At 34.0% G+C, this 27,420-nt stretch overlaps 1 protein-coding gene across 7 annotated transcripts in view; it reads right to left on the minus strand.

The window, feature by feature from the left end:
• ZFYVE16 (zinc finger FYVE-type containing 16) overlaps positions 1-27,089 on the minus strand; it is a 41,816-nt gene extending 14,727 nt beyond the window's left edge. The window contains exons 1-12 of one of the 7 annotated variants that reach the window (XM_081279984.1): positions 26,563-26,792; positions 23,319-23,367; positions 17,784-17,892; positions 14,917-17,192; positions 13,865-13,961; positions 11,084-11,245; positions 8,779-8,921; positions 6,784-7,162; positions 5,128-5,241; positions 4,115-4,270; positions 3,299-3,523; positions 155-237 (exon numbers count right to left, since the gene is read on the minus strand). In XM_081279984.1, coding sequence (XP_081136110.1) covers positions 155-237; positions 3,299-3,523; positions 4,115-4,270; positions 5,128-5,241; positions 6,784-7,162; positions 8,779-8,921; positions 11,084-11,245; positions 13,865-13,961; positions 14,917-17,192; positions 17,784-17,853 — 3,705 coding nt within the window. In that variant the 5' untranslated portion in view covers positions 17,854-17,892; positions 23,319-23,367; positions 26,563-26,792. Of the gene's footprint in view, positions 1-154; positions 238-3,298; positions 3,524-4,114; positions 4,271-5,127; positions 5,242-6,783; positions 7,163-8,778; positions 8,922-11,083; positions 11,246-13,864; positions 13,962-14,916; positions 17,193-17,783; positions 17,893-23,318; positions 23,368-26,105; positions 26,513-26,562; positions 26,793-26,825 lie in introns of those variants that run through there. The other 6 variants (XM_081279986.1, XM_081279985.1, XM_081279987.1 and 3 more) reach the window with 6 other exon arrangements.
• Positions 27,090-27,420: the final 331 nt, after the last annotated feature.

Genomic DNA, 27,420 nt, shown 5'->3' on the forward strand with positions numbered 1-27,420 from the left:
GTCCACTTATGTTAAATGAATTAGGATTTATTATAAAAGAGCTTTCATTATTCTACACAAATTAAAATAGGGAAATATAATTGTGTGAAATTTGCTAAATAAACTTTTAAAATGACAGTATAAGAACACTTAATAAAACAGTTGAATTACTCACAACAAGTAAGTTCATAATAGTGTGTCCTATTTCTCCAAAAAGAGGTTTTCGGCCTCTGATACTTGTAAGAGGAGTAGGATATGCTACACAGGAGAAAGGAAACTGGTTATTACCAACTAAAAACAAAAGTTTTAAGTTTATTACCTTAATTCTCATTTTGAAAACGAATGTTATACATAAATACCATCCAGTCATTGCTCAGAGGAAAGTGAGAAAAGTCACTCACCCTACTGTATACCTATTAGATGGTACACTGAACTGGGAGGTTTACATACATCATCTTATTTAAGCCCTACAACAATCCAATGCTTATTTTACATATAAGAAAGATGAGACCTAGAGATTAAAAAACTTGCTCACAGTGACTAAGCTAATTGGTGAAACAGATTTGAAACTAGGCTTGTCTGATTTCAAAGCATTTAATCTTTTCATTATATATTTTCCCCAAATTTGGGAAGGGGTGTTGGAAAACTATATAGCATTTCCCCTGACCTCTATAAAGTTTCAATAATTTAAAGAGATTATATAAAGAATTAAAGACTTTAAAGGCATTTACAATTAATCATTGTGCTAATTTATGGTAGTAAATGTTTATAGTTCTTGAAGCTGATAATAGAAGCATAAAGAATCATAGAAACCAAGGTAGAAAAGGGAATCAGACACGGCGCCTGTCACCTAACTACCTTTTTCTTTCTTTAGGGTACTACAGATAGTGAACAGCAAAATAGAAGAAAAAAAAAAAAAAAACTAGCTGGCAATGCAGCAAATACCCTGAAGCAAACAAAAGGTCAAAAAGGAAGGCAAGATTATTTCTACAGTGATAAAAAGCAGACATATTTTTAACTCTCAGTTCGAAGCTTAGGTCATACAGAAACTAACTTCTCTAATATCTCTTATACAAACAAACGTCCTTAAACTTCTAAGAAAAGATCACATACCTGACATTATCTATTTTAAAGACTTAAGTAAGAACAATCACATCTTTGCTAGTACAAACATATTTTCTAACTTTAAAAAAGGAAAATGACATTAAAATGACAACAGAAAAATGCCAATTTTTTACCTCATGATTTTATGAATTGGAAACTGTGAAGAGGTAATTTTATTTAGAACACTACTCTCAACAGGGCTTAGAATGACATTGTGAATGTCACAAAAGGACTTCATGAATCTAATCTTCATGAATCTAATATTTAATGAAATTCCAAATAAGTTTGGTCAACATCAATGTGCAGATAATCCCCATCTCAAAATTACTAATTCAGGCCAGTTATTTTAGCTCAGGGACTTTAATTTTTGTAATTAGCTATTCCATATGTATATTACCTCTGTAACAAAATCCACATTCATGTCTAAAGAGGCATAAGCACCATTAATTTCAAAGTGCCAGTTTATCTAAAATCTAGCAAAACATAAAGAATACAGAAAATAGCTGAGTCTAGTTAATTCCCATTGTAATTGATAATTTTCCTTTATCGCCTCTAAACAGCTATTAGAGATTTACAGTTCCAACTCCTCTCATCTTTTGAGAAGTCCCTCATATTGTTCCATGATTTTCCAACCTTCTCTGTGTGAAAACCACTGGCTAAAATACTATTCATACTTACAGATTAAATGTCCTATAATGATTTAAAATGAGCTAGTATAGTGCCTTAATCTTCCATTAAAAATAGCATTCAAACATTATGATCAGAAACAAAATATTTGGCTGCATGGAAGAAACACTTGGCTCAGAATGAAATGTCTTAAGCTCTTTGGTTTACACAGAATTAAACTTCAAAGTTAGGGTCTGCAGTTGTAGCTCAGTGGTTCAATCCTCAGCACCACATAAAAATATATAAAATAAAGGTATTAAAAAATACAAAAACATTTTTAAAAACCTAAAAGTTAAATTATTTTTATGAAAGTTGGTGGAATTATATACTTAAATCCTAAAAGGTAAGGAAACCCTATCTCCAAAATCACAGTTTAATAAAATCTGCCAAATAGAGGAATTTAAATAAATTATCTTTTTTACTTAAATTGCTCATTCTGAAATAGTGATCACTTTTTAAATCTTCCCTATATTTTTCTTCCAAGAAAATGCCTATTAAATTATATTAGAATCAAATACCTAAAATTCTACACTTCCAACAAATATATTATCTCTTGAAAAAAAATCAGGGATGAAGATATGAGAATTCAAAAAAGTTTAACACTACAAATGATTCTGAAATCATGGAAATAATATGTACAACACTTTGACCATCACAATAGCTTTAGAAGTCTTCAGTTGTATCAAAAGCAGATATGTGAATACACAAACATACAGACACACACACACACACACACATATACACATATACAAACAATATAAGCTCCTCTTTTGGGTAATAAATGAAATATCAGAAATATAAAAATAAGCATAAAAAATCAAAACATACAAAAAGGGCAACCACTATTTTTAAGTACCAATAAGCAAGTGAATACAATAACAATGATAATCTAAAAATCCTTTGGCTTTATGATATAGACAGATTAAATGAGGTAATAATTCAACTTCTTATTAGGGAAACAACAAAAACTTTTTTGACAATACATGGTTTTGTTTTGTTTTGTTTTGGGGGAGAGGCCTACAGGGGATTGAACTCAAGGGCACTCACCCAATGAGCCACATCTCCAGCCCTCTTTTGTATTTTATTTAGAGACAGGGTCTTGCTAAGTTGCTTAGGGCCTTGCTGAGTTGCTTAGTGCCTCCCTGTTGCTGAGGCTGGCTTTGAACTTGCAATCCTCCTGCCTCAGCCTCCCAAGTCACTGGGATTACAGGCATGACCACTGTGCCCAGCAGAAAATACACAGTTTTAAGAAAACTGAGAAGTAATTTTGACAAGATTTTTTATATTTTGCTTTGAAATTTTAAAAAAAAGTACATGGCTATGATTTTTGGAGCATCTAGAAATTTCATGACAGACAATGTTGTCCAGATTAACTTGATAGCTTCTAAAGCTTCTAGAAGAGAATTATTTTTGAAATTTAAAAGTACACCAAATTGAAAGTAGTTCTGTTATAAAATCAAAATTTTATTCTGATGATGTCCCTGAAATTCTTACTGTACATTCTATGTATTTGAAAATATGTAATCTAACTTATTATTCTAAAACTTACCTTTATATTCTGCACCCAATCTCAACATTAAACGCATAGGAAAAACCTTTGCCCAAGGAATCTCTAACTTCTGGATAAGAATTCCAAAGAGAAAAGGATTACTTGGCAATGGGAGATCATCAAGTTTCTGAAAAGTAGGTGTAATAAAAAGAAATCCTCCATGATCCTTGCTATTCAGAAAACTCTCAGTAAAGGTAATGTTGTCCAAGTTTTCTATGTATTTTCCTGGAAATAAAATTATTAATAAAAGGATTTTAAGTTGTTTTATTATTATTTAGGGGACATATTCTGAGTTTGAATGTCATAATATAAACAAACAAAAGGCAATATAGAATTTTTGTCTGTTTGTTTCTACTCTTAAAGAAGCATCTAATAAGCACCTTCTGTGCACAAAGCTAAGATACTCCTGGAGCTTGGGGACCATAAAAAAAAAAAAAATGTGAAAATGTTTCAACCATACATGCCTTTAAATTTTTCTCCTTATTGCATATATGATGTAGATAAATTAAGAGGGGTTAAATTATCATGCCCCATCCAACCTTGTAAACACAATATGGAAAGTATATAGATAGATTTTTAAAACCAAGGAGGCAAATATATTTCATTTCTTAAATTTGAAAAAAATCTGTGTATACACAATAATCCCATAAAATGCTAAATTTAAGAAGACTAAAAATTATAATTAAGCTCTTTTAAGAAATTAGCAACCTCTTCAGAAAATAAATCTGTAGTACAGTTAGCATAACCAAAAGCATAAATGCCTTTAACTAATTTATCCATCCCCTACTCTGAATAGTTCAAAATAAAATGCTATACCTTTTAAAGCATCCTTATATATGGTGATGAATAGTCTGAAGATGTCCTTAGGAATTTTATCTTCATTTGGCGTACATAACAATAGAATAATAATTTCTGCCTGTCCCAAGCCATGCAATCCATTGGTTGAAAAGTACCAGTATTTGTCTGAGGAGTCTTGAGTGATAAAAGCATACAACTATGAATGTTAACTTCTACTAATCTAACAAACTAAAAATTATTTTTGCATGAAGCACACCCTTTCAAATTCCTTATTTCCCCCAAATTCTCCTCATGAAAACTTTAAACTGAATTGTGTAAGATTCATGTAAGGAAAGAAAAAGGATTATCTTATGAAGTCAAGTAATAACTCTAAAATAAAAGGTACACAAATATACAAAAATGCAGTGGTTAAAAACTACATTAATTTCAAAGAGTATGAAAGCTGATAAATAAACTGAATGCAAGAATAACTTAACACTGAGGATTATTATTTTTTTAGAGAGAATTTTAATATTTATTTTTTAGTTTTCGGCGGACACAACATCTTTGTTTGTATGTGGTGCTGAGGATCAAACCTGGGCGGCACGCATGCCAGGCGAGTGCGCTACCGCTTGAGCCACATCCCCAGCCCCACTGAGGATTATTTACTTCCTTACTTTACTTAGGTTACATGATACTTGCTTTAAAACCATCTTTATTTCTACTAAATCATGATTCCTGCTTATCTCATTCACAAAATTTCAATTTATCTAAAAGCTATTGGAGATTATCAATTGTATAATAAGCATCAAAATACACCTCACCTATAAACGCATGATCTTAACCTAGGACAGACTGAGGAAAGCTAGTAAAAATCTGGAAGTTTATATATCAAGCTTCACTGAATATAAATTTATTTATAGTCAGATTTGGCTGAAAAGCCAACATTCAATGTGGCTTATTTTTTACTGTTGCCAGTGAAAATCTAACTTGAAGATGTAATTAGAAATCCTGCTTACCAATAAGGCAAAAATTGATTAATCAATACTTACAAAATACTATTTTGACATTCACGAGCAGATTAGCATTTAGGACAAATGTCACAGGATGAAACCCTTCGCCTTCAAGAAGTAAAATGATCTGCTCATGAGATGGGTGTTCTTCTACTACAGGCACAAAATAATAGAAGTAACATTAATCAGGATAAATATCCTGCTAAATATGTTTATACACACACAAAAAAGGAAAAATGTATAAATCCACCAATGGCCTCATCAAATTTATAAACAAAAGCCAACATGTCCCAGAAAATCAACATCTTGTAAAACTGTTAAATACTAATTTTTAGTTGTCTATGCAATGAAGAAATTAATACTGAAACATATGTCAATCCTATATATTGTATAGCATATGCACAAATGTTGATGAAACAGCATATTTATAAGATTCCAGCACCTTCAAAGTTTTAAAACAAACACCTGTGATGGTACTTTCTTGTTTGTCAATCACTTCAATTCTAATTTCCAAAATTCACAAATCTGTGAAAGTAGTTTAGACCCAGGTTAAATATGCTATTCACTGTCATATGCCTGTAGCAGTGATAGGTAACAAAACTTGACAATCAACAGGAAAACATGCATAATATGCACAAAACAGAGCTTCAGGGATTTTTGTCACTACTGCTAAATTCATGAAATGGTTCCTACAGACAGCACAGAGATCCTAAGCTTCATTCTCCTACATTATCATGCAGAGAACCACCATCTCACATTTCAGGATGAAAAAAAACAGCTTTGGTGACAGTGTCTATCCTAGGGAACCACTCCAAATGGGAGTTAGCCATAGAATATCCAGCTTGAAAAAGACCTTAAAGAGCCTCTTTTCTTTTACAAAGAAAACTGAGGCCCAAGGAGATGAAATAACATGCTTCAAATCATTCATGTTACAAGTAACAAATGAGAAACTAAAATTCCCAGTTTTGTTGTCCAATATAATACTCTAGTTTTTTTTTTTTTTTGAGATACAATGCTTCTTTTTTTTAAATATTTTTTTAGTTCTCAACTGACCTTTATTATTTAATTTATTTATATGTGGTGCTGAGAATCAAACCCAGTGCCTCACACATGCTAGGCAAGCATGTGACCACTGAGTCAAAACCCCGTTCCCTACAATGCTTCTTTAAAAAGAAAAAAAGAGCAGGACACCCTGATGCATGCCCTATAATTCCAGCCACTTGGGAGGCTGCAGACATGGATCACAAGATTCAAGGCCAGCCTCAGCAATTTTGTGAGGCCCTAAGCAACTTAGTGAGACAGTGTCTCAAAATAAAAAAATAAAAAGGGCCGGGGATCTGACCTAGTGGTAAAATGCCACTGGGTATAATCCCTAGTACTAAAATAAATAAATAAATTTTAAAAGAATATAAATTTAAAACCTTAATACAATGAAAACATTGCTAAAAGTCTGAATTTCCTTATTGTATTGGATTTTAACTCATTTTAGAGAACTAGATATGATAAATGAATCATAAAAATTCAAATTCTCCAGAATTTTTTACATAAGGCTTGTTGAAAACTAAAGATAACAGCCTACTACACATTTTAATAAAATTAAGTTTTTAAAAAGGCATTTCATACATTGTAGACAAAATTTATCAGTACATTCTTTTTAAAAAAGTATTTTAAAATTTTAAGTAACTGCTATCCTACCTGATCCCTTTTCTCCAGATGTAACCAGAAGTGGAGGCAAACTGTCCTCATCATTAGGTAAAAGACTAATTTTATTGCAAACATACTTCTCAATATCACACAATAATCTATAATCTGAAATACTAGTGACAGGTAAATTGCTATTAACCATGACACTAGGAAGAGCAGATGGTTCCTCAATTTCTGCAAAAACATCATCAGCTAGTGCAAAAGAACCAGAAGTAGGTATCCCCTCAGTTCCTGTGTTTATAGGCTGTTTTTCCACAGATGGAACATGAAAAATAGGAGTCCGAATTATTTCTTCTCTTGTAATATCTCCTATCTCACTGTTTGTTTTTTCCACTGTAGAAGAATGGGTATGATCCACTGGGTTTACATTCTGTAAAATATGGGATAAAAATTCAATCAGTTCTTATTCTCTGTTCAACTGTGAAATTCTGATCTTTACAGTCAAACATATAGTTTTAGTAAGAATGAGTACATTCATATTCTTCTGAAGTAAATTTCTCAAGAAACAGTACCATTTTACTTCTTTAAGTTCAGGAGCATAAGATGTTAAGGAACATAAGGACTTAGACTCACAGCATGTTTAGGTAGATATAAGTAACTTATTGACTGGAAAAATGAGAAAAGAGGTTGAGGATCCTGCACCATATCACATGTAATCAACCAACTTGGTTCAAATCAAAGCTCTCTCATTCTTATGACAATCAACAAAGGCTGGGAAGGTAGGGGAGAAGGAAAATCAAGAATCAATATTAAATAAGAATGATTCATGAACTCAAGTGATATGTTCTAGCCATGGAAGACTTCCATTTTGTTGAAAGACTGATAGAGAATAGGCCCTAGATAAGGAACATATTTTTGGTTATCATGCCCATTTGTAAAACCTAGCAAAAAAACTCTTAATAACAAGAGGCATATATTGTCTATCTACTATTTAAACAAAGCACATGTGTGTAAATACAAGCATAAATATCACCATCAGACTTTCCTGAATGTGTATAAACCATTAAATCAATATTAGTCTAAACAAAATTGCTAAATCTTAAGTTACATTTACCTATACCAATGGTTCTCAAAATGTGGTCCAGAGATTCTATAGGTCCCCAAGATCTTTCAGGAAGTCGATGAGGACCTAAGATTTTCTTCATATGAAAACAACACAGCACAATACACTGAATGCAGGTATGAGAATCTGTCTTCTATTAAGTCAGATATTAAAGAAATTTGCAAAAATGTAAAACAATGCCATTCTTCTTTCTAAACTGCTTTGGTTTTGAAAGTAAGGTTTTTCATAAAAATAGTATTTCTACTAATGTAATGGGTTTATTATTTTGTAATTAATAAATATCCTTAAATTTTTTCAATTTAATTTAAAATACAGTAATTACCAATAGGTATAAACCACATATCTTAGAGATTCTCAATAACTTTTAAAAGACTACAAAGGGGTCCTAAGTCTAAAATGTTTGAGAACCATTGCCTTAGGCTAACATGAAAAGGGTAAAATCTAAAGCACATTCACTGTTACCTATACAGGCATACCTCAGAGATACTGTAGGTTCAGTTCCAGACCATTGCAATACAAAATGAGTCACATGAATTTTTTGTTTCCCAGTGCATATAAAAGTTATGTTTACACTATCCTGTAGTTTATTAAGTGTGTAATAGTATTATATCTTAAAAAAAACACAATGTACGTATCTTAATTTAAAAATATTTTATTACTCAAAAACGCTAATGATCATCTGAACTGTTGGAAAAATGGCATTGACAGACTTGTTCCACATGGGGTTGCGGTAACCTTCAAATTGTAAATAACGTAACATCTGTGAAGTGTAATGAAGAAACTGCAATAAAATGAGGTATGCCTGTACACTGCTTATTTTAGGAAACTCAAAGCATTGAAAAGATAAGTACTGTAAAAATCACATGAGGAACTATCCAAAAAATAGAATTTTATTTAACGAATAAGTTATTTAGACGCCTTACCACAGGCACATCAGGTAAGAGAGGACTAAAGTCTTCAGAGTATCTTTTACTTCCAGATGATAATTTTGTTGTATCTGCAACTTCACCGTTAGGCAATATGCCATCTGCAAACCATACTCTTTTCTGTTCTTTGGAACATAGTCCTAGAATCAGTTGGGAAAACAAATCATTTTAGTCTGACAATGTTGCAGGGGATGTAATACCAAATGGTCAGGAAATGTTTTCAAAAGCTTTTTGCTGTCCATTGGCCAGCTCTGCATTCTCAGGGCTACAAAGGCCTCAATAAATGTTTTTTTGTGTGTGTGTGATTCATCTATCCTAAGCAAAGTCCTTTTCTACCTAATTCATACAAAAGGAGCATATTAGACTAGATGTGACCCTAGGAATTACATACACTGAAAAGAAGTATATGGAGAGACTACACATTAAAAACACTAGGGGAAGATTTAAAGCATATATTATGGAGTTTGAGTTTGTGAGCATGGAATGGGAACTGAATAAAACTTACCGATTAAGGCACAGGAATGAAAAGTGTAGATCAGAGCATGGCAGATAAGCAAAGGAAAACATATAAAGAACAGAAAGAAATAAATTGGCTAAAAAAGGAAACAAGATCACTTAGGCATACCAGAAAGTCATTTTTTACTTTCATTTCATGAGAGAAGCGTAACATTTTTTGTTCTTATGATACGGATACAAAACTTTATTAATCTTTATTACCAATTCCTCTCAAATTTGGAGGCAAGTGACTAGAAATCAGCATAAATATTTGTTCTCTTTTATTATAAAGTAGCCACAGAGGAAGATTATGAAAAATGATGCCAAAAAGATTTTTAAAAAAATATTTTTGTAGTTGTAGATGAATAGAATGCCTTTATTTTGTTTATTTTTATGTGGTGCTAAGGATTGCACCCAGTGCCTCACACATAGTAGGCAAGCGCTCTGCCACTGAGCTAAAGCCCGGCCAATGCCAAAAGATTTTAAACAATATCAAAATACAAAAGTCTACTTTTGTCTACAAAATACAATGTTTACTTTCCAAAACGGAAAACAACTGAATCACATACTTTTGCACTATCAATGGACATACTGAACAATGTATTTTTCTTGCATTTGCAATAGTTTTATAATTTAACAATTCTGATTGTCAATATAAAAATAGGTAAATGTTTTAGACAAATACATTCATCTTTAGAGCTATAATACATAATCATATATTTTGAATCTCCTTATTTTGTTTATAATTATAAATACAAAATAGCTACTGAGTGATAAACTAAAATCCAAAATAATTGTCAGAAGTATCCAAATTTACATTTAGCTAACATTTACAGTTATTTTCTAGCATAGTACAGTCTTCATTCCCCAGACTAATGTTTAAAAATATACATGGGCTTTACTCAAGATGCTAAATGACATCAGGTTATAAGAAACAAAACCTCAAACATTTAAAAATATATTGGTAAAAAATTTTATTATTGTGGTAATTTATAAAATTTAAAACATTTTTAAAGAAAAAAGCTCAGTGACAGAGTAATTGCCTAGCGTGTGTGAGGCACAGGGTTCAATCCTTAGCACTACATAAAAAATAAATAATAATTATTAAAAAATAGAAAAAAAAAACGATATGTGAGTTATTGACCAATTGTCTCTAAAACCCAACCCCACCATTCCACAGAGTACTTGTAGATGCTAGGCTGAAAATACAGAAAGTACAATTCCCAATTTCCTTTGCTAGCTAATTGGCTATGGTCAAGTTCTGCCAAAGGTAGGCAGCAGTGGGAAACCAGAGGTGGGAAGAGAAGAAATCCTTTCTATTCTACTTCCTGCCAGGATCCTTGCAGCAGCAGCAGAACTATCACTACCACTGGATATTGATTGCTGCATGTCCCATAACTTTCAGAATTTCTAACATTAACCCTGGAACTCCCCTTCAGTCATCTGAGCACCGACCCTAGGAAGTCCCTTAATGGTTCCAGCATTTGCCACATGGTTTCTCCCCAGAAGTAACAGCCTCAGTGATGTGATGCTCCAACCCCTGACTCCAAGTTCTAAACGCCAAGCTCCTCCTGATGCCCTTGCTCCAAGTTTTAATATTACTCCTCTGGCCCCTTTTGCCCCCTCCAACCCCACTGGTGGTAGCTGCTTGCAATTACTAGTTTCTCAGATGCTTGACCATGCCCTTTTAGTTCCAACATACATGTATAACCAATTCCTATATTAAATTCCTCCTCCTGATATTTAGTCTGGTTTCTATTTTAATAATTTTTCCTTAGTCTAAGAAATAGCATTTTATTCCTATTACCTTCAATACTTGGTTGTTTAAGTGCTGAGATTGGCAAAGTTGTAGGTGAAGGTATGCTAGATGTTTGGGTCTCCTGAAGAGGCTGGATGGTAGCACATTCATCAGAATGATTAGATTTAAGATTAGAAGCAGTTGGACTCATCATCCTTTCAAATGCCTGAGCTACAAAGAGGAAAGAATAGTATTAAAATCTCAGATGTCTTTAAAGTTCAAAGTAAATTATAATAATAAATATTCAATTTTTTTAAGTTGAAAGGAGAAAGAAATAAATGGCTTATCAAGAAAAAGAAGTGGCACTTGGCAGAAATACTATCTGAGTAACTAGCAAAAGCTCCTTACTTTAGTTGGCAACACTCCACTTTGATAAGGTACCAGTGAATTATTTTATATTTTATTTTATTTGGTATATTTTAATATCTACTACGAAAATACTCCTTTTTAAATACGAGTACCTCTCTACTTTTGCCCTTGAACTCCGTGGGTCTATTTCCAATATAGTTAAGAGTCACTCTCTTAACACATAAATTACTAACTCATCACTGCTTGGTTTAAAATTTTTTAATGGCTTCCAAATTGCAGTGAAAATTTAAGTTCCTAAAATGGCTCACAAAATCCTAAATGATCTGCAACCCTACCTATTCTACCTTCCCAGTTAGCTATCTTTCCTAGTTAGACTTCATCTCTCACCATAATCTCACTTGTTCAACAAGTTAAGCAAATATTCCCTCTGTCTAGAATGCTCTCCCCAAAGGTACTTACACAGTTTTAGTCTTTCACTTCCTTCAAGTCTCTATTTACATGTCATATTATCATAAAGCCTCACTCTGACCATCTTATAAAAATACTACCTCTTGGCACCAATCTGTTACTATTTATCCCTATTCCACTTTAAATTTCATTTTAAGGTATTATCACCATCTGATATCCTCTTCGTTTACTATCCATATGTACCCACATTCAATATTGTTGAATGATTTTTTTCAATCAAAAAACACAAAGCAGCACTGGTTCAACATTTCTCCAAACCTATCTGCTATAAATGCTGCCACTGTTAAAATAATCTTCTACAAGTGCCACCAAATGTTAGCACTCTTAGAAAATGGCTCTGTTAACCAAGTGAAATTCACATATCGTATACTCTGGGTTTCAAAGTAATTTCCAATTTGCCCCAATCTACCTGATAGCTTTCACATGCACATGTCCTCAAAACTCATAGAATCTCAACACAACTTTTTTATTATCCACAACTTCGATTCAATCTTTTTCCTTCACTGAATGTGTCTCACAACCCTTCTTTCCCTTTTTATTAGATAACATTATTTACTTCTATCATTTTTAACCCTATGATAAGTTAACTTTTAAATTCATGCTTTCTTGTAGTATGTAAATTAATGATAGTAGCCCTCTAAATTAAACTATATGCTTATACACTATAAGATATCAAAATACACAAAACTAAATAAACTAATTTCATAATACATTTTTTGATAAATCAGAGTTTGATCTCAGTATCTTACTGAATATCTTACATGATTATATGTTCTCCCCTTTTGAACCTTACAGTCAGAATATGTTTTAATTCCTACCTAAAAATCGAACTTGTCAACTCAAATAATACATCAAAAGATCACAACTGTTTTACTATGTTTTTTTAAGTAGGGGGAGATAATTATGTGGCATCTTGCTCTAAAATTTCTGAATTCTGGCAGATGGCTTTGGTTAACAACACGAGCAGTAGTCTTCTAGACTACTGAAACAGTACAAGAAAAAACAACTGTAAGCACTAAGCCTAACTTCTTCATAAACAATGGTGGTAACATGAAAATATAAAATGATTCATACGCTACTATCTTCCAGAGCACAGGTCAACAGCAGGTAGTAGAGCAGCTTACCTCAGGCTAACAGACTCACATCAGAGCTTTTTGGAGAATTGCTGAAAAAATTTATCTTCATTCAAAAGAGAAAAACAAATTATTATCAGGTATTTATTCTCCTGGCTAATAGGAAGCAGTGCCTGAGCTAGTGCACAGGTCTGGTCAAAAAAGGCCCAAGTAATATTTGCTGAGAATTAAACTGTCAACATATTTTTGAAAGTGCAAAAAGTACTCAAAAGAACAAACATGTATTGGGGGGAAAACACAACATAACACACACGTACACAAAACCTGTGAGAATTCAAAGAAGACCATCAAGACTATTGCTGAAAATGGAAGCTAACTAGAGAGCCAGAGAAACAATGGAAAGTGCACACACATAACATTCTAAAATGGAAGGGAAAAAAATATATGAGACAAAATGTGTAAACAGCCTGGCACTCCTATGAGTTGATGAAATCATAATATTAGTACCTTATCTTTTCTTATTTTAGATTATTTTCTAAAGGGGGGGAAACTTTTATCTTGCCTTATGCCATTAATAAATAATACTGAATACTATTTATTGGTAGATATCTTATAAATGTTTAGATTAAGATGATGAAGATGATGATGATGACAAAAACAAATAGGCAGATGAAATGCAGCATTTAGGGACTTGGTACCTGTTAAAAGTTAATGAACTGCCACTCCAGAAACTGAATGCTTCCTTTCCAGACTGGTAGTATTAATTGTGAGAGTGGAACAAAAAGAAGAGAAACCAAGCCTTGGGATGTCCCACCTAAGCCAGATAATTCAACACTAGGTCCTTGCCTTAAGAAAATAAAGAAGTTTATCTTTGTCACAATCCAATTGTTTTTAAGATATATTCAATTACTGGAGGAAAACATGTCAGGTTAATACTCACCTTTATTAATAGTCTCATAGCAGATTACACACACTCTTGCTTCCTTTTCTAGATACTGCAATTTACACTTCCTATTACAACAGACACCACAAAATACCTAGGAAGAATAAAACACCATATTTGTTTTTGTTTCAAGAATATATTATATCTACTAGGGACAGGGACAAGGGAGGCCCAAAATCTAATTAACCAATGTCCATTTTTCCTATTTGATAATTCATTTTTCTAATCATCATAATTCTAAATAGAATTTGTTACCTTAAATGAAACTTCTGATTTATAACCATATTTCTGATGAAGAAAATGCCTTTAAATCAACTGTTAATTGGAAAGGGAACAAAAACTTCTTCAATGAATAAGTTTATCATTTGAAAAGCTTTTTGTAGTTCTTTGTTTAAAATTTTTACAAGTAGAACATTATTTTGCTAAAAATGAATAGGGTGATCTGAGACCAACACAATATAGGAAAATGTCAAATAAAAAAATGCTGTATTACTTCTAAGACAAGTTTGTAGACAATCTCTTTATCCTCTGTTGTAAAACAGAACACAAATGAAGTCAGTTTCAGTATTCTGAACCTTGGGTAAGCCAATTTGCCTCTCAGTGATTCCCTGGGCATCAGTCACAACACTAGCTACAAAGTGGTCTTGAAATTTAGTATTTAAGGACACAAGTGGATCTGACTGAATTTGGAACATATGATGTGTCAATATGAGAAAGGTAAGGACAGTATTCTTAAGTTTCACTAAACTTAGTAATAAGAGTTCCTCATTTCCCAGAATGTAATGAATGCCCATGACAATGTACCATTTGTTCAACTATCAAGCAATCTATAAAATGGCAGGTGTTTTACATATTTCCATAATTGGGAGGTGAAAAACAGATTTTTAACTAACTAAAGCATGGAGTCACCAGTTAATTAATCTTTTCTGTCATTACATTTCATTTAAAATGTCCCCAAACAATAAAAGACTTGGACTGGGGATATAGCTCAGTGGCAGGGTGTTTGACTATCATTAATGAGGCCAAAGACAAAGATTTTTATAACTTACTTTCCCACATGCTCTGCAATGATGTCGCCGTTTTGTAAAAGTAAATTTCACTTGGCAATTCATACAGTTTGGAGCTTCTGAATCAGGAATCCAAGTGGGTTGTTTCTGGCCCAAAACCAAGCCTTCTTTGCAAGTGTTTTCAGGTAAAGAATCTTCATTTGCAGCTATAAAACTAGATCTACCTTCAAAATTACTTTCTATATCAATATAATTAGAGTTGAAATTAACCTGAGGATCAGTTGTAGAATCTATAGTACAAGTATTTGGAGCAATCATATTTGCTATGCTAGGTTCACTTTCTGGTATATTTGGAACATCTGGCTTGTTCAGTTCCTTTGAACTCTTTATTCTTGATGGAAGGTTAAGCAATTGCTTAGGTCTAGCTCCCCCAACGTGAATAGATTGATTGCTGGTATCAGAGACTGGTAATTCATTCATCACCTCAGTCTTACTGATAGGTAACCCTTGTTCAATTGGAATTGTGCCTTTTTCCCCTATAGAAAAGCCACCATTTTCTCTTGTATTTTGTTTATCAACTGCTTCACATATCAAGTTAATGCCATCACTTTTCCCAGTAGCTCCTGCTTCGGCATTGAAATATATGTCACTGGCATTTCCATCATCTAAGCCTTTTACATCTATCTGATTCATTTGAAATTTTAAATCACTTACATTTTCTTCAAAAGATTTTATGTTAGTGGTCTGAAGATACTGTTCTGTCAGAAAGGCATCAAGTTCAGCATCACTAATTAGTGCACCACTTTTCATGCCTTCATCAATATTAAAGTAATCTAAATCTTGCCCATCCATATCATTGCTTGAAAAAGCAAAACCTTTGCAACGATCAGGAGACTCTAGGGCATGAGCACCAGAAAGCTCCATTTGAGATTCAGCAGCTATGGGAGAATTGGTGTTTTCAGGGTAATCCAAAGATTCAACTCTGATTACCATCTGCTCAGATTCTACCTTTCCATCCTCCCTCTTTTCATTTACTGGCTGAAGAAGTATGGTTTTACATTTTTCCTTTTTCAAAAGATCAGTCACCCTGAATGGTTCCCCATCTAGAACAACACTCTTTTGCGTTTCTTCATGCATAGTCGCTGCATCTTGTGTATGGTCTTTAGGTTCATTCCGAGGTAAAGAATCACCATGTGCTTTACTGTCAATTAATGATCCACACAAAGACCCAGACAATGAAAGACAGGATAACGAAGAATGTACACCTTCTCTTGAAACATGTAAAGTTGAAGAGGAATCTTGGATTATATCATTATTATCTGTAAGGTCTAAGTTTTTTGAGTCTATTTTCCTACATTGTTTTATAAACATAGCAGTTTTATCTTCCTGAAAGGAAAAGTCAGGTAATTTGAAATTTTCATCTCTTAAATTTGAGTCATTTAAGCATAAATCTTCATTTTTTAGAAAACTTTTGCAAGGCAAACCACTGGTACTACCTCCTTCTTTTAAACATTCTGTGGCAGTTATGGCTGCCGTATCTATCTCCTCTTTTACTAAATAGTCATCATCTTTTAATAATTCACATGGCAGACTCTTGTGTTGCAGGTTGTCTTTGGCATCAGATATTTTGGAACTTTGGTGAGTCAAAGCAGGTGACATGTTAAAATCAACAATTGGTTCTAACTGACTAGAGATCTTTTTATCCTTTAAATTTTCTGTTTCGCTGTATTTACAAGAATCTGAAAGAACTGTATCTACTTTTATACCCAATTCTTTGGTTCCACCAGTTTCTCTATTTTGTAATTCAGAGCTGATATTATTCTGTTCTTCTCTGACAGTATCACTAGCATGGTCTGTTGAGGAAACACACAGAGTATCTGAAACTGAAGATGAATCCAATTCAGTCAAAAAATGTGCACTAGACTTATTATCATCTGGCAATAATTTTTTAATATCTTCTTCACTATTAGTTGCATGAACTAAGTTACCCATATCACTTATTAAGTCACAGACAGGTTTACTACATCGTCTCATGTGTAAAGGCTGGGTTTCATCTGAAGTACTACCGTCCACAGAAGAAAGGAGATCAAGTCCTGTTAAATTTTTTTCATTTTGCATACAAGTTAGTCCCTCAAGAGTTTTTCCATTCAAGAAAAGCTCATTTACTTCATGGCATGTTTCTGACGAGGCACAACTACTAATGCAATGTTGGTCCTTTGGCAGCAGTGAAGTTAGCTGGGAAGAAACCAACTCTGAAGAAACTGAACAACAGTTAGAATCATATGCATTTTTTGCATCTTGAAGATAATCTTCTTCATCTAATAAAAAATAGAAACACAAAGTTATTCAGGAGGCCCTAATCAGATAAATATTATAAAGATTGTTTTTAAAGACTCCTAAATGGAATAAACTTTTTGTTTAGCTTTCAAGTACTTTCTGTTTTTTTTTCTTTTGAATATAAATGTCATAAGGTGACAGAAATTCCACTTAATAATTCAGCTGCATTATAAAAACCAGACTAAGAAAAAGCTGAAAAACAATTTAACTTCTTTATTCTGCCCTCCAATTTCCTGGTCTTAATTCTGAGGAAAATATCATCTTTCACAGTCATGAAATCTCTATTTATATAGCACTTTAAAGCTGCTCTTAGCTTGCTTATATGCTGATTTTTCTTATAGCTAAACTTGTATCTGCAAAGAAACTTCTAGTTTTCTTCCATTCCAACTATTGGCTCCATTCTGTATTAGAATAAACTAATATGTTATAATGAAACAAGTAAACTTTTTATGGAAAAAAACAATGAGACTAAAATTGAAATCAAATTTTGCTGCGAGGACTTTATATCTGAAATGACTGAATTACAGAAATTTAAAAATTCCAATAATGGCAAAAATGGAAAAACAACAAACCTGGGTTCTGTTCAAAATCATCAAGGAGTTTGTCCAAGTCACTGACAGCTGCTTTAAAATAACTGTCCATCTTACCTGTAGACTTATTCAGAATTTAATTCTTGTATATCTAGAAAATAAACAAGTACATTTCATTTAATTTTCTAATATATAAATATTATTCCATCTATTCTACCACATGAAACATGAAATATAAACAAAAATATAATTTCACAATAATCCTTTGAGGAATTTACCCTTTAGGTGGAAAAAATGGTCTCCATATAAAAATGACATGAGCCAGGCCCAATGGCACATGCCTGCAATCCCAGCTGCTCATGAGACTGAGGCAGAAGGATCACAAGTTCCAGGCCAGCCTGAGAAAATTAGTAAGACCCTGTTTCAAAATAAAATTTTAAAAAGGAGTAATAGGTTAGTAATAGTAACGGGTTAGTGCCCTAACAACCCTCCAATGAGTGGGACTGTAGTTCAGTTGATGAGGCCCTGAGTTTAAAACCCAGGACCACCAAAAGAAAAAAAAATAACATGGATATGAAAATCAACTCATACAATATACAACATAACATACAATGTACAACATAACATTGTACACATAGCTATTATGCATTTTAAAACACTTATCTAAATAATTCACAGGTCAAAGAATTCACAATGAAAACTAATACTTAGAAATACTGCATATCAAATAATATACTACATACAGAGATAAAAAAACAGTCCATAGAAAACTAAAAAAGTCAGTTTGTGAAAAGATGAATGAAGTGCATGAACCTCTGATCTAAGTGATAAATTCCACCAAATAAGCCTGAGACACTTTGCAGGAATCTATAAATAACTAATGAGGTAATACAAAAGAATAAAGAAGCCAAGTCAAAGGGGTTCTCACTGGCTTAAATTGAACATCAAACTGAACAACTTAACATTAAATTAATGAAGACCACAAAGGACTGAAAACAAATCAGACAAAAAAAAATAACAATACTAACATAAAAAACACAGCATTCATTGGAGGGCTGTTAGGGTAACCCATTACTATTATTCTACTAACCTTTTACCCTGAAAGTTAACAAAGGAAAAGAAGAATTTTTTCTGACCTTTATTTACAAAATATACTTTAGGATAATAAAATACTTTCTGAGGAAAAGTTATTTAGACAAGAATTCCAGTTCAGAGCAGAAGAATATTTAAAAAATTTTTTAAATCATCTATTCATGGTCCCTAATTAATGGCTATCATGAATGTTAAAACCATTAGAGAAAAAGGTTGATGGAGAACTTGAAACTGCTGAGATCATTATGGTTAACATATCTGAATTCAAAGATCAATTTCACCACCAATAAATATGGAAGAACACATCACATAGAATATATTCCTGTCTAAAGATCTGACACTGAATCTAATCAAACTTTTAGAACTAATTGCATGTTCGCAGGAAATTCAAGCTGAGAAAGAAAAATTAAATGACATAAAAAGAAAGCAATCAGCTTGCTGGGCATGGTGACATACACCTGTAATCCCAGCAAATTGAGAGGCTGAGGTAGGAAGCTGGGGCAGGAGAACCACAAGCTCAAGACCAGTCCCAGCAACTTAGCTAGGTCATATGTAATTTAGCGAGACCCTTTCTCAAATAAAAAATAAAAAGGCTGGGGATGTAGCTCAGTGGTAAAATGCCTGAGTTAAATTCCCAGTACCAAAAAAGAAAAAGAAAGAAAGAAAATCAGCTAAATTAATCCAGAAGGTAAAATACTTTATTTTTCATATTTTAAAATATATTTGGGATTTTGTATGTATGTGGTACTGGTGACTGAACCAAGAGGCCTCTACCACTAAGCCATATCCCTATGCCCTTTGATTTATTTTTGAGACAGAATCTAAGTTACTGAGGATTTCCTCAAACTTGCAATCGTTCTGCCTCTCCCTCCTGAGTTGCTGATCATAGGTTTGCACCACTGCACCTGGCTAAGGCAGAACACTTTACAGCAAAGTTTTTCAAATTGTCATGGTGAATGTTGTTGTTGTTTACATTTCCAAGCTGCTGCAAACTGTTACTCTTGTAACACAAGAAAATTCAACAAATTTTGAATAATAAATACAAACAAAGGATATAGTTAATTAAACACGTGGGAGGTTGCCTGGAGCGGAGAACAGGAGTGGGAAATGAGAGACAAGAGACAAGAATTGAGAGAGCTTTACAAGAACAAGTTATGATTGAGTCCTGTGAACTAAGGACACTCGTGGTCTAGAAAGAGACTTGAAATGTGGGTTAAAAAGATTAGACAGAGTTTAAGAGAATGAAATGAACTGAAAGAACTTTTTGAAGAAATTACCTGAAACACTTTATAAGAGCTAAGGAAGAGATAAAATGAAAAACAAGTTAAAAGACATAGATGAACTGGTAAAGATTGAGCTTAGCATACATGAGGACCTGAGTACAATTCCAGAATTAAAAAAAAAAAAAAATCGAGAGCATGGAAAAACTAACTTTATTAGAAGACTGTAAGAGAAATTATTCCAGAATTGATGAAAACTCAACAGAACAGATACAGGTAATACATTGAACCAAACAACATAAGTAAAGAGAAATCTACACTTGGACACTACAGTAAACTAGTGAACCTCCAAGGTATAGCAGCCAGGGAGAAAAGATCAATTTCAAAGGAACAATAATATGAGGACAACAAATTTAAAGCAACAGGAACACTTCAAAAGTATTTTCAATAACAATACCTTAATTCAATAAAGCATATTATTTATTTTGTTTCCATTTTTAAAACTGTGGTTATTCTGTACATACAGAAGAGTTAACAAAACACAGAGACCAAGCCAATTAAAGGGATTTGGAGGAAGAGAGAATGCAGGAAGCCGAGTAATAATTCAAGGAATATTCTCAGAGAAGAGAAAATACAATTCAACTATGAAACAAACAGGAAGCCATAAATAAGGAACATATGGAGAACAAAAAGTGATCAAGGAAATTGACAGCAGAAATCTTAAAATGTAAGAAAGGCTTGCTGGGTGTGCTGGCACAATCTGTAATTCCAGTAACTCAGGAGACTGAGGATTGCATGTTTGAGGTCATCCTCTGCAATTTGTGAGGTCCTATCTCAAAATAACATTAAAAAGGGGTGGGGATCTACCTCAGTGGTAGAAAACTTGCCTAGCATGTGGGAAATTCTAAGTTCAATCCTCAGTACTGGGTGGGGGAAGGAAAGAGAAACTTTTGGGTTTGTAGTGAAAGCAGTGCTTAAAGAGACGTTAATAGCAATAAATGCATATATTTTTAAAAGAATTAAAACCTGGAATCAATAATCTAAGCATCCACTCTGGAAACTAGGAAAAAATAAATAAAAGGAGTCAGGTGCAGCAGTACAATCCTATAATCCCAGTGACACTGGAGGTTGGGGCAGGGAATCACAAGTTTGAAGCCTCAGCAACACAGCGAGGGCCTAAGCAGCTCATTGAGACCTTGTCTCAAAATTTAAAAAAAAACAAAAAACAAAACCTGGAGATGTAACTAAGTGGTAAAGCATCCCTGGGTTCAATCCCCAGTATTTAAACAAAACAAAACAAAAAACAACAGAAATTTCAGCCAAAAAAAACAGAAGAAGAAAAGATAAAAATAAATACAAAAATCAATGAAATTAAAAACAGTATACAGGAAAGCAGTAAGTTAACAGAGAAAACCAATAAAACCAAAACCTTGTTCTCCAAAATGATCAATAAAATTGATAGACTAAGATCAAGAAAAAAGAGAAACAAATTATTAACATCAGAAATAAGAGTGTATTTATCATTACTGAAGCCATAGACATTAAAAGAAAAATAAAGAATTCTATGAACAACTCTATGCTCATAAACTTGATAATTTAAATAAAATGGATCAATTTCTCAAAAGCAGACTTAAAGATAACTCCCAAACCCATGTCTATTTTTAAAAATTAATAATTAATGACCTTCCATAAAATAAATCATCAGGTCCAGATGGATCCATTGGTGAATTTTACTAAACATTTAAGGAAAAAAAAATACTAATTCTCAGTAATTTCTTCCAGAAAAAAAGAATCAAAAGGAACACTTCCAAATTCACTCTATAAGACAGCATTACCCTAAAATCAAAACCAAATAATGATGTCACAAGAAAGGAAAGTTATAGACCAATTTTGCTCATTAACATAGATGCACAAATACTCAACAAAATATTAAATTGTATCTAACAAAGTATACAAAGAATTACACAACATGACCAAATAGGATTATTCAGTTATACAAGGCTGATCCAACATTTGAAAATTAATCATTGTAATCTACTATATCAGCAAATTATCATATAATCATATCAACTGATGCAAAAAGAAAAAAAACTTAAAAAAAAAAAAAAACCAGCACCTGTTCATGATAAAAACTCTCAACCAGGCCGGGTACAGTGGCACATGCCTGTAATCCCCAAGCGGCTCAGGAGGCTGAGACAGGAGGATGCAGAGTTCAAAGGCAGCTTTAGCAAAAGCGAGGCTAAGTAACTTAGTGAGACCCTGTCTCTAAATAAAATACAAAAAAGGGCTGGGGATATGGCTCAGTAGGCAAATGCCTCTGAGTTCAATCCCCAGTACCCAAACAACAACCACCACCACAATAAAAACCCTCTCAACCAACTATGGAGTAGAGGAGAACTTCTTCATGTGGATGATCAATATTTACAAGATATCTACAGTTAACTGGATATTTAATTATAAAAACCTGCTTTCCCTCAAAGACTGGGAAAAAGACTTCTCTCATCTTTCTAATTCAACATAATATTAAAAGCCCTAGCTATTGTAATAAGAAATAAAAGCATACTGTTTGGAAAGAAGTAAAACTGAACGTGCATTCTATATAGTAATGTACAACTAAGAATTATGTTATTTGAAGTGCCTAAAAAGATAATAATATAATCCAACGAGTTGTAAAAGATATGGCAATGCAAATACTGTACATTGAGAACTTTTAACATGAAATCTTATTAAACTATATATATTTCCCAAATATATATTCAATCAATCAAAATGTACTTTTTGAGTCAGTAATCTACCACATATAATAAAAGACACAAAATAAATGAAAGATATGCTTCTTGTTTTAAAGAAGTTTATTTAAATAAAGTGTACACATGATAAACTTGTTGGGGCAACAGTTTTACTCACTGAGCCATTTATATACTCTAAGATTATATAATAATTTATGATTATTAAAAAAATTGGTAACAATGTGAAAAATTAATCAGAAAATGGACCAAAAGTAAGGAAACTCATTAAAAATGGTAAGGCAAGAAACATGAGGACCTGAACTAAGACAGTGCAGTGAGGATGAAAAAGGAAAGAGAAAAGTGTACAGAATGAGAACTTTTGAAGAGTGAAAACAGGGCAGAAGGTTAGGAATGCTGTCAGGTTTCCATTATGGGTGACTGCACAGATGGTGGAACCACTGAAGATGACAGGCAATACGAGAGGAACAGGATTAAGGGGAACCATGAGTTCACTTTTGGATTGTTGTCAGAAGTACCTTGAGATCATCCTGGGGGAGATATCCAAAAGGCTTTGAATATAAGGATCTGGAATGCAGGAGAGAAGTCTTAGATAAAAATTTGGAAATTGGCAACACACAGTTGTTAATGGATAAGATCACCAAGGAAGAGAATACAGAAAAGGACAGGAGCTTGACATCAGATAACTAAAGATTGCTCATGTTCCCAAAACCACTCTGGATAGTTTTGCCTAGAGTTATATTCACTTCTACAGGAAAAATATCCAATATGTCATTGTTAAACAAAAGAAAATTTATGTATAAATTTTATATATAAAATTATGTATAATATAAACCCATTTTTACAAATAAGCTGTTTTAAAATGGTATTAACAAAAGCACATGGAAAAAATATAGAGGACAAACATCAAACTGTTATTAATACTAAAAATATGGGGATGGGATTATGTGAACCCTTTAAAGCCACATTATACATCTCTATTTTCCTTTTTAAAATAAACATGTACTTTTATAAACAGAGAAAAAAGATAATTTTGTTCTTTTCCTTAAAAATTATAGTATGTGTCTTTACAATATAAGAGACAATAAAAATCTGTTAGAAAAACACTTGGACATTGGATTATAAGTGGCAATAACAACCCGTAAGATCATGAAAAAATGTTCAATGAACCATCAAAGTAATGAGAAGTAGAACAAATGTGACTTGTTGCCTACTAAATTGAAATATAAGTTTTTTTCAGAATAGAAGTATTCAGTATTGGTAAGGATATGATTTTTTTAAAAGCATATCAGCCACTTATGACAGAAAGTAAACTGATAGAATCTCTCAGGAAAACAATGTGACAATAAGTATTAATAGCCTCAAAAGTTTTTCTAATGTTTGATCTAGTAATTATTTAGAAATTTTAAAAAGTAATCCTAAACTATTGAAAACATTCAAAGATTATGATCTGTTATTAGTTGAAATAATCTAAATACCAACATAGGACACAATAGAAAATTATACAGGCACTAGAATCAATCAGACATAACTTTCCTATGTTCACATGTGAACACATGACCAATGTAACTCCACATTATATGCAACCACAAAAATGGGATGTAACACTCCATGCATGTATGTCAAAGTGCATTCTATTGTCATATATAATAAAAAAATAAAAAATTTAAAAAAGAAAATTATAGAGGCATCAAAAGTAATGTTTATGTGGATAAAAAAAAAGAATTCTATAACCAAGCAATTTCTAGAGAAACACCAGCTCTTGTGCACACATCACAAATAATTTTCAATATTGCAAATACTGAGATTATAATAATTATTTGTATATAACTGAATTGTTATATTCAATTATAACACTATAAAAGTGAAAACAACCTACTAGTCTGTTAATACAAGAATGCTTAAGTTAGACTTTCTCAAACTATAGACTGAGGACTCCTGAAAGATACCAAAAATCTTTTTAAGGGTCTTTAAGGTTCTTCCTTTCCCAACTACATATCTATCTAGGATAGATTTTCTTCATATGCTTTTACCTAAACAAAATAGCACACCAGACAGAACAGAGAAGCAAACACAAGAATTCAGTGCAGGGCTGGGGCTGTAGCTCAGTGGTACGGCACTTGCTTCTGTGACTAGTTCAATCCCAATTCCAGCACCACAAGGAAATAAAATTTGTTTTCATATGTTTATAAAGCCAGTGATTTACCTCAATGTAAAATAATTTTCCAGCCCCCCACCTGTAATCTCAGCAACTCAGGAGGTTGAGGCATGAAGATTACAAGTTCAAAACCACACTTAACGATTTAGTAAAATCTGACCTCAAAACAAACAAACAAACAAACAAACAGGGCTGGGGATATAACTCAGTGATAGAGCCCCCCAAATTCAATACATGGAAAAACAATTGATTAATAAATTAATAATAAAACAATTCTATCCTTCTCACTAAATTTTGTTTTTGAAAATAAAGTTTTCAACAAAATTATTTAATGAGCTTAAGGTTATTTTTAAATGAATAAAAAATAAATTTTCTGCATTTTAACTTCCAAAATGGTAAATAAACTGCATTAGGAAATAAAAATTATTTTGGTCCTCAATAATTTTTAAATGTGATTATCCCCAATCAATGTTAAATAAAGTGTAGTACTATTATCTAACATTATGATTAGAGATAACAATTACATTAGAATTTAGTTTTATCTGTAATGTAGTTATTTCAAACGATTTTCTGCTCATGTATTACTTGCATAATCAGAAAGTCAAAGTCATATTTATGGGGCTTTATAAGAACACGAGGAAAGCAAGCAATCCAACTGTATACAGATCTCATCATCTTAAATTAAGAAAATGCACAGGAGGGAAAAAGAAAAAAGTCAAGACATTAACAGTGAAGGATTACCTTTATATGGTAGGACTATGATTACTTTTCCTTACTCCTAATAATTTTCAAAATTTTTATCACTATGCAGTTTAATATTCAGGCGAGAAAAAATTAGTGAAAAATTATATGTACTTATACTGAATCAAACCATTAATTTTCTGCCAACTCAAGAGGCCAAATGAATAATTTGATCAACAAATTATTTTTAAATAAAAAATGAACTTAATATCAAAATTATGGGCCGATTTTTATACACTCAAACTAACAGGAACATTCTTAATTTGGAATATAATAATTTGCAATTACGGTAGTACAAATAAGTTAACGGGTAAAAGTAAGGACATCTTTTCAAAGGTACCAAAGATAAGGTAGTGGGGCAGAACAGCATCGCATCCTTGCGGACTACGAGGAGGAGAAAACGCACCAGTGAGGGAATGGACACTGAGATTCGAGGCGGCTATGACAGATTCGTCTGTCGAGCCCAGTCTTTTCAGCGTAGAGACCACCACTCTTCGGGAGCCACAGTCGCCTCCTTTAGTCACACCCCCTCCCCAAGCGCGACTAGCGGTGCTTCCCCTACGTCTGCCGGGGCCCAGGGGTCCAAATCCTAGTAGCGCTCAGCACCCGGGCGGCCCGACTGGGTGGGACCCGGCACCCCACAGCCCTGATGGCCCTCCTAGCCCGGTGTGGTCAGGGCTGGGATTCCCCGGCCAGCTCAGAGGGTTCGGCAAGGAACAGGTCGGCAGCCGGGACTCGGTTCCTAGAGGAAGGGGAGGGCCGACCCGATGTCCAAGCCGGCGGGTCCAGCGGCCATCCCACCCTCTCCGCGAGGGCAGCGGGGGTGAGGAGAGGCCAAGACGGCCCGTTCTGGGCACTCTTACCTCCCCACCCCCTTCGGAGCTCTCTGGGGACTCGACGCGACGCTGCGCTGGATAAAGAAGAGAGACCGGGCCGAGAGTCCCGGGAGTGCGCGACTCCGGCTCAGAGATTGCCGGTCTTCAGACGAGGGCTGTGCAGAAGGCGCAGGCGCAGTGGAGGCTTCCCGCTGCTCACACGCCCCCTCCCTCCGCGTCTGCTGCCTCCGCCGGCCCCAGGCGCCTGCGCGCTGCCACCGGGTCGGAGCTGGGGGCGTCGGGCTTCTTACCGGAAGTGCCGAACTGCGCCTGGGGCGCCTGCTACGCGGGGACTTTCGGCCCTTCGTCTGGTGGGACTTGGTTTCCCACTAGACGTCCAGGATCCCAGATCCCGAGGCGGCTTCCCTTGCCCTTCGCTGACCTACACGCCCCTTTCCCCGCCCGCAGGAGCAGATCCGCTGGGGCGCCCCGGTTGGTACTGGACAAACCCGCCCGGCAGCTGACCTGGCCTGCCCCCACGCCGCTGGCCTCTCTGAACACCTAACTTTTAAACTTAAAACTCTGTTTACAACATCACCTCCCAGTTTCCCTAACAGAACTGCTCCCCAAACACCCTGAAGTTCCCAGCTCTCCAGTGATCTGGCCCCTCCCTTCGTTGCTTTAGTTCTGCTTTTCTAACAGTGGCGCCTAGAACACTGCCTCCCCGTCTAAAAAACAAGGCTAACTTCTCTTATGCTGACAGAAAACGTCGCTTACTCTATCTGTGCCTCTTCTCATTTAAATGAAAAGAGGCATCCGTGTGGGTTCCGGGTTATTATAGACGGTGGGATTGGAAATCAGTTGCCAAAAGGATTCAACAGCTCACAATTCTTAGTAGTCTTGCAA

This window comes from Spermophilus citellus (genome assembly GCF_964194105.1).
Source record: "Spermophilus citellus genome assembly, chromosome: 1".
Classification (NCBI taxonomy): domain Eukaryota; kingdom Metazoa; phylum Chordata; class Mammalia; order Rodentia; family Sciuridae; genus Spermophilus; species Spermophilus citellus.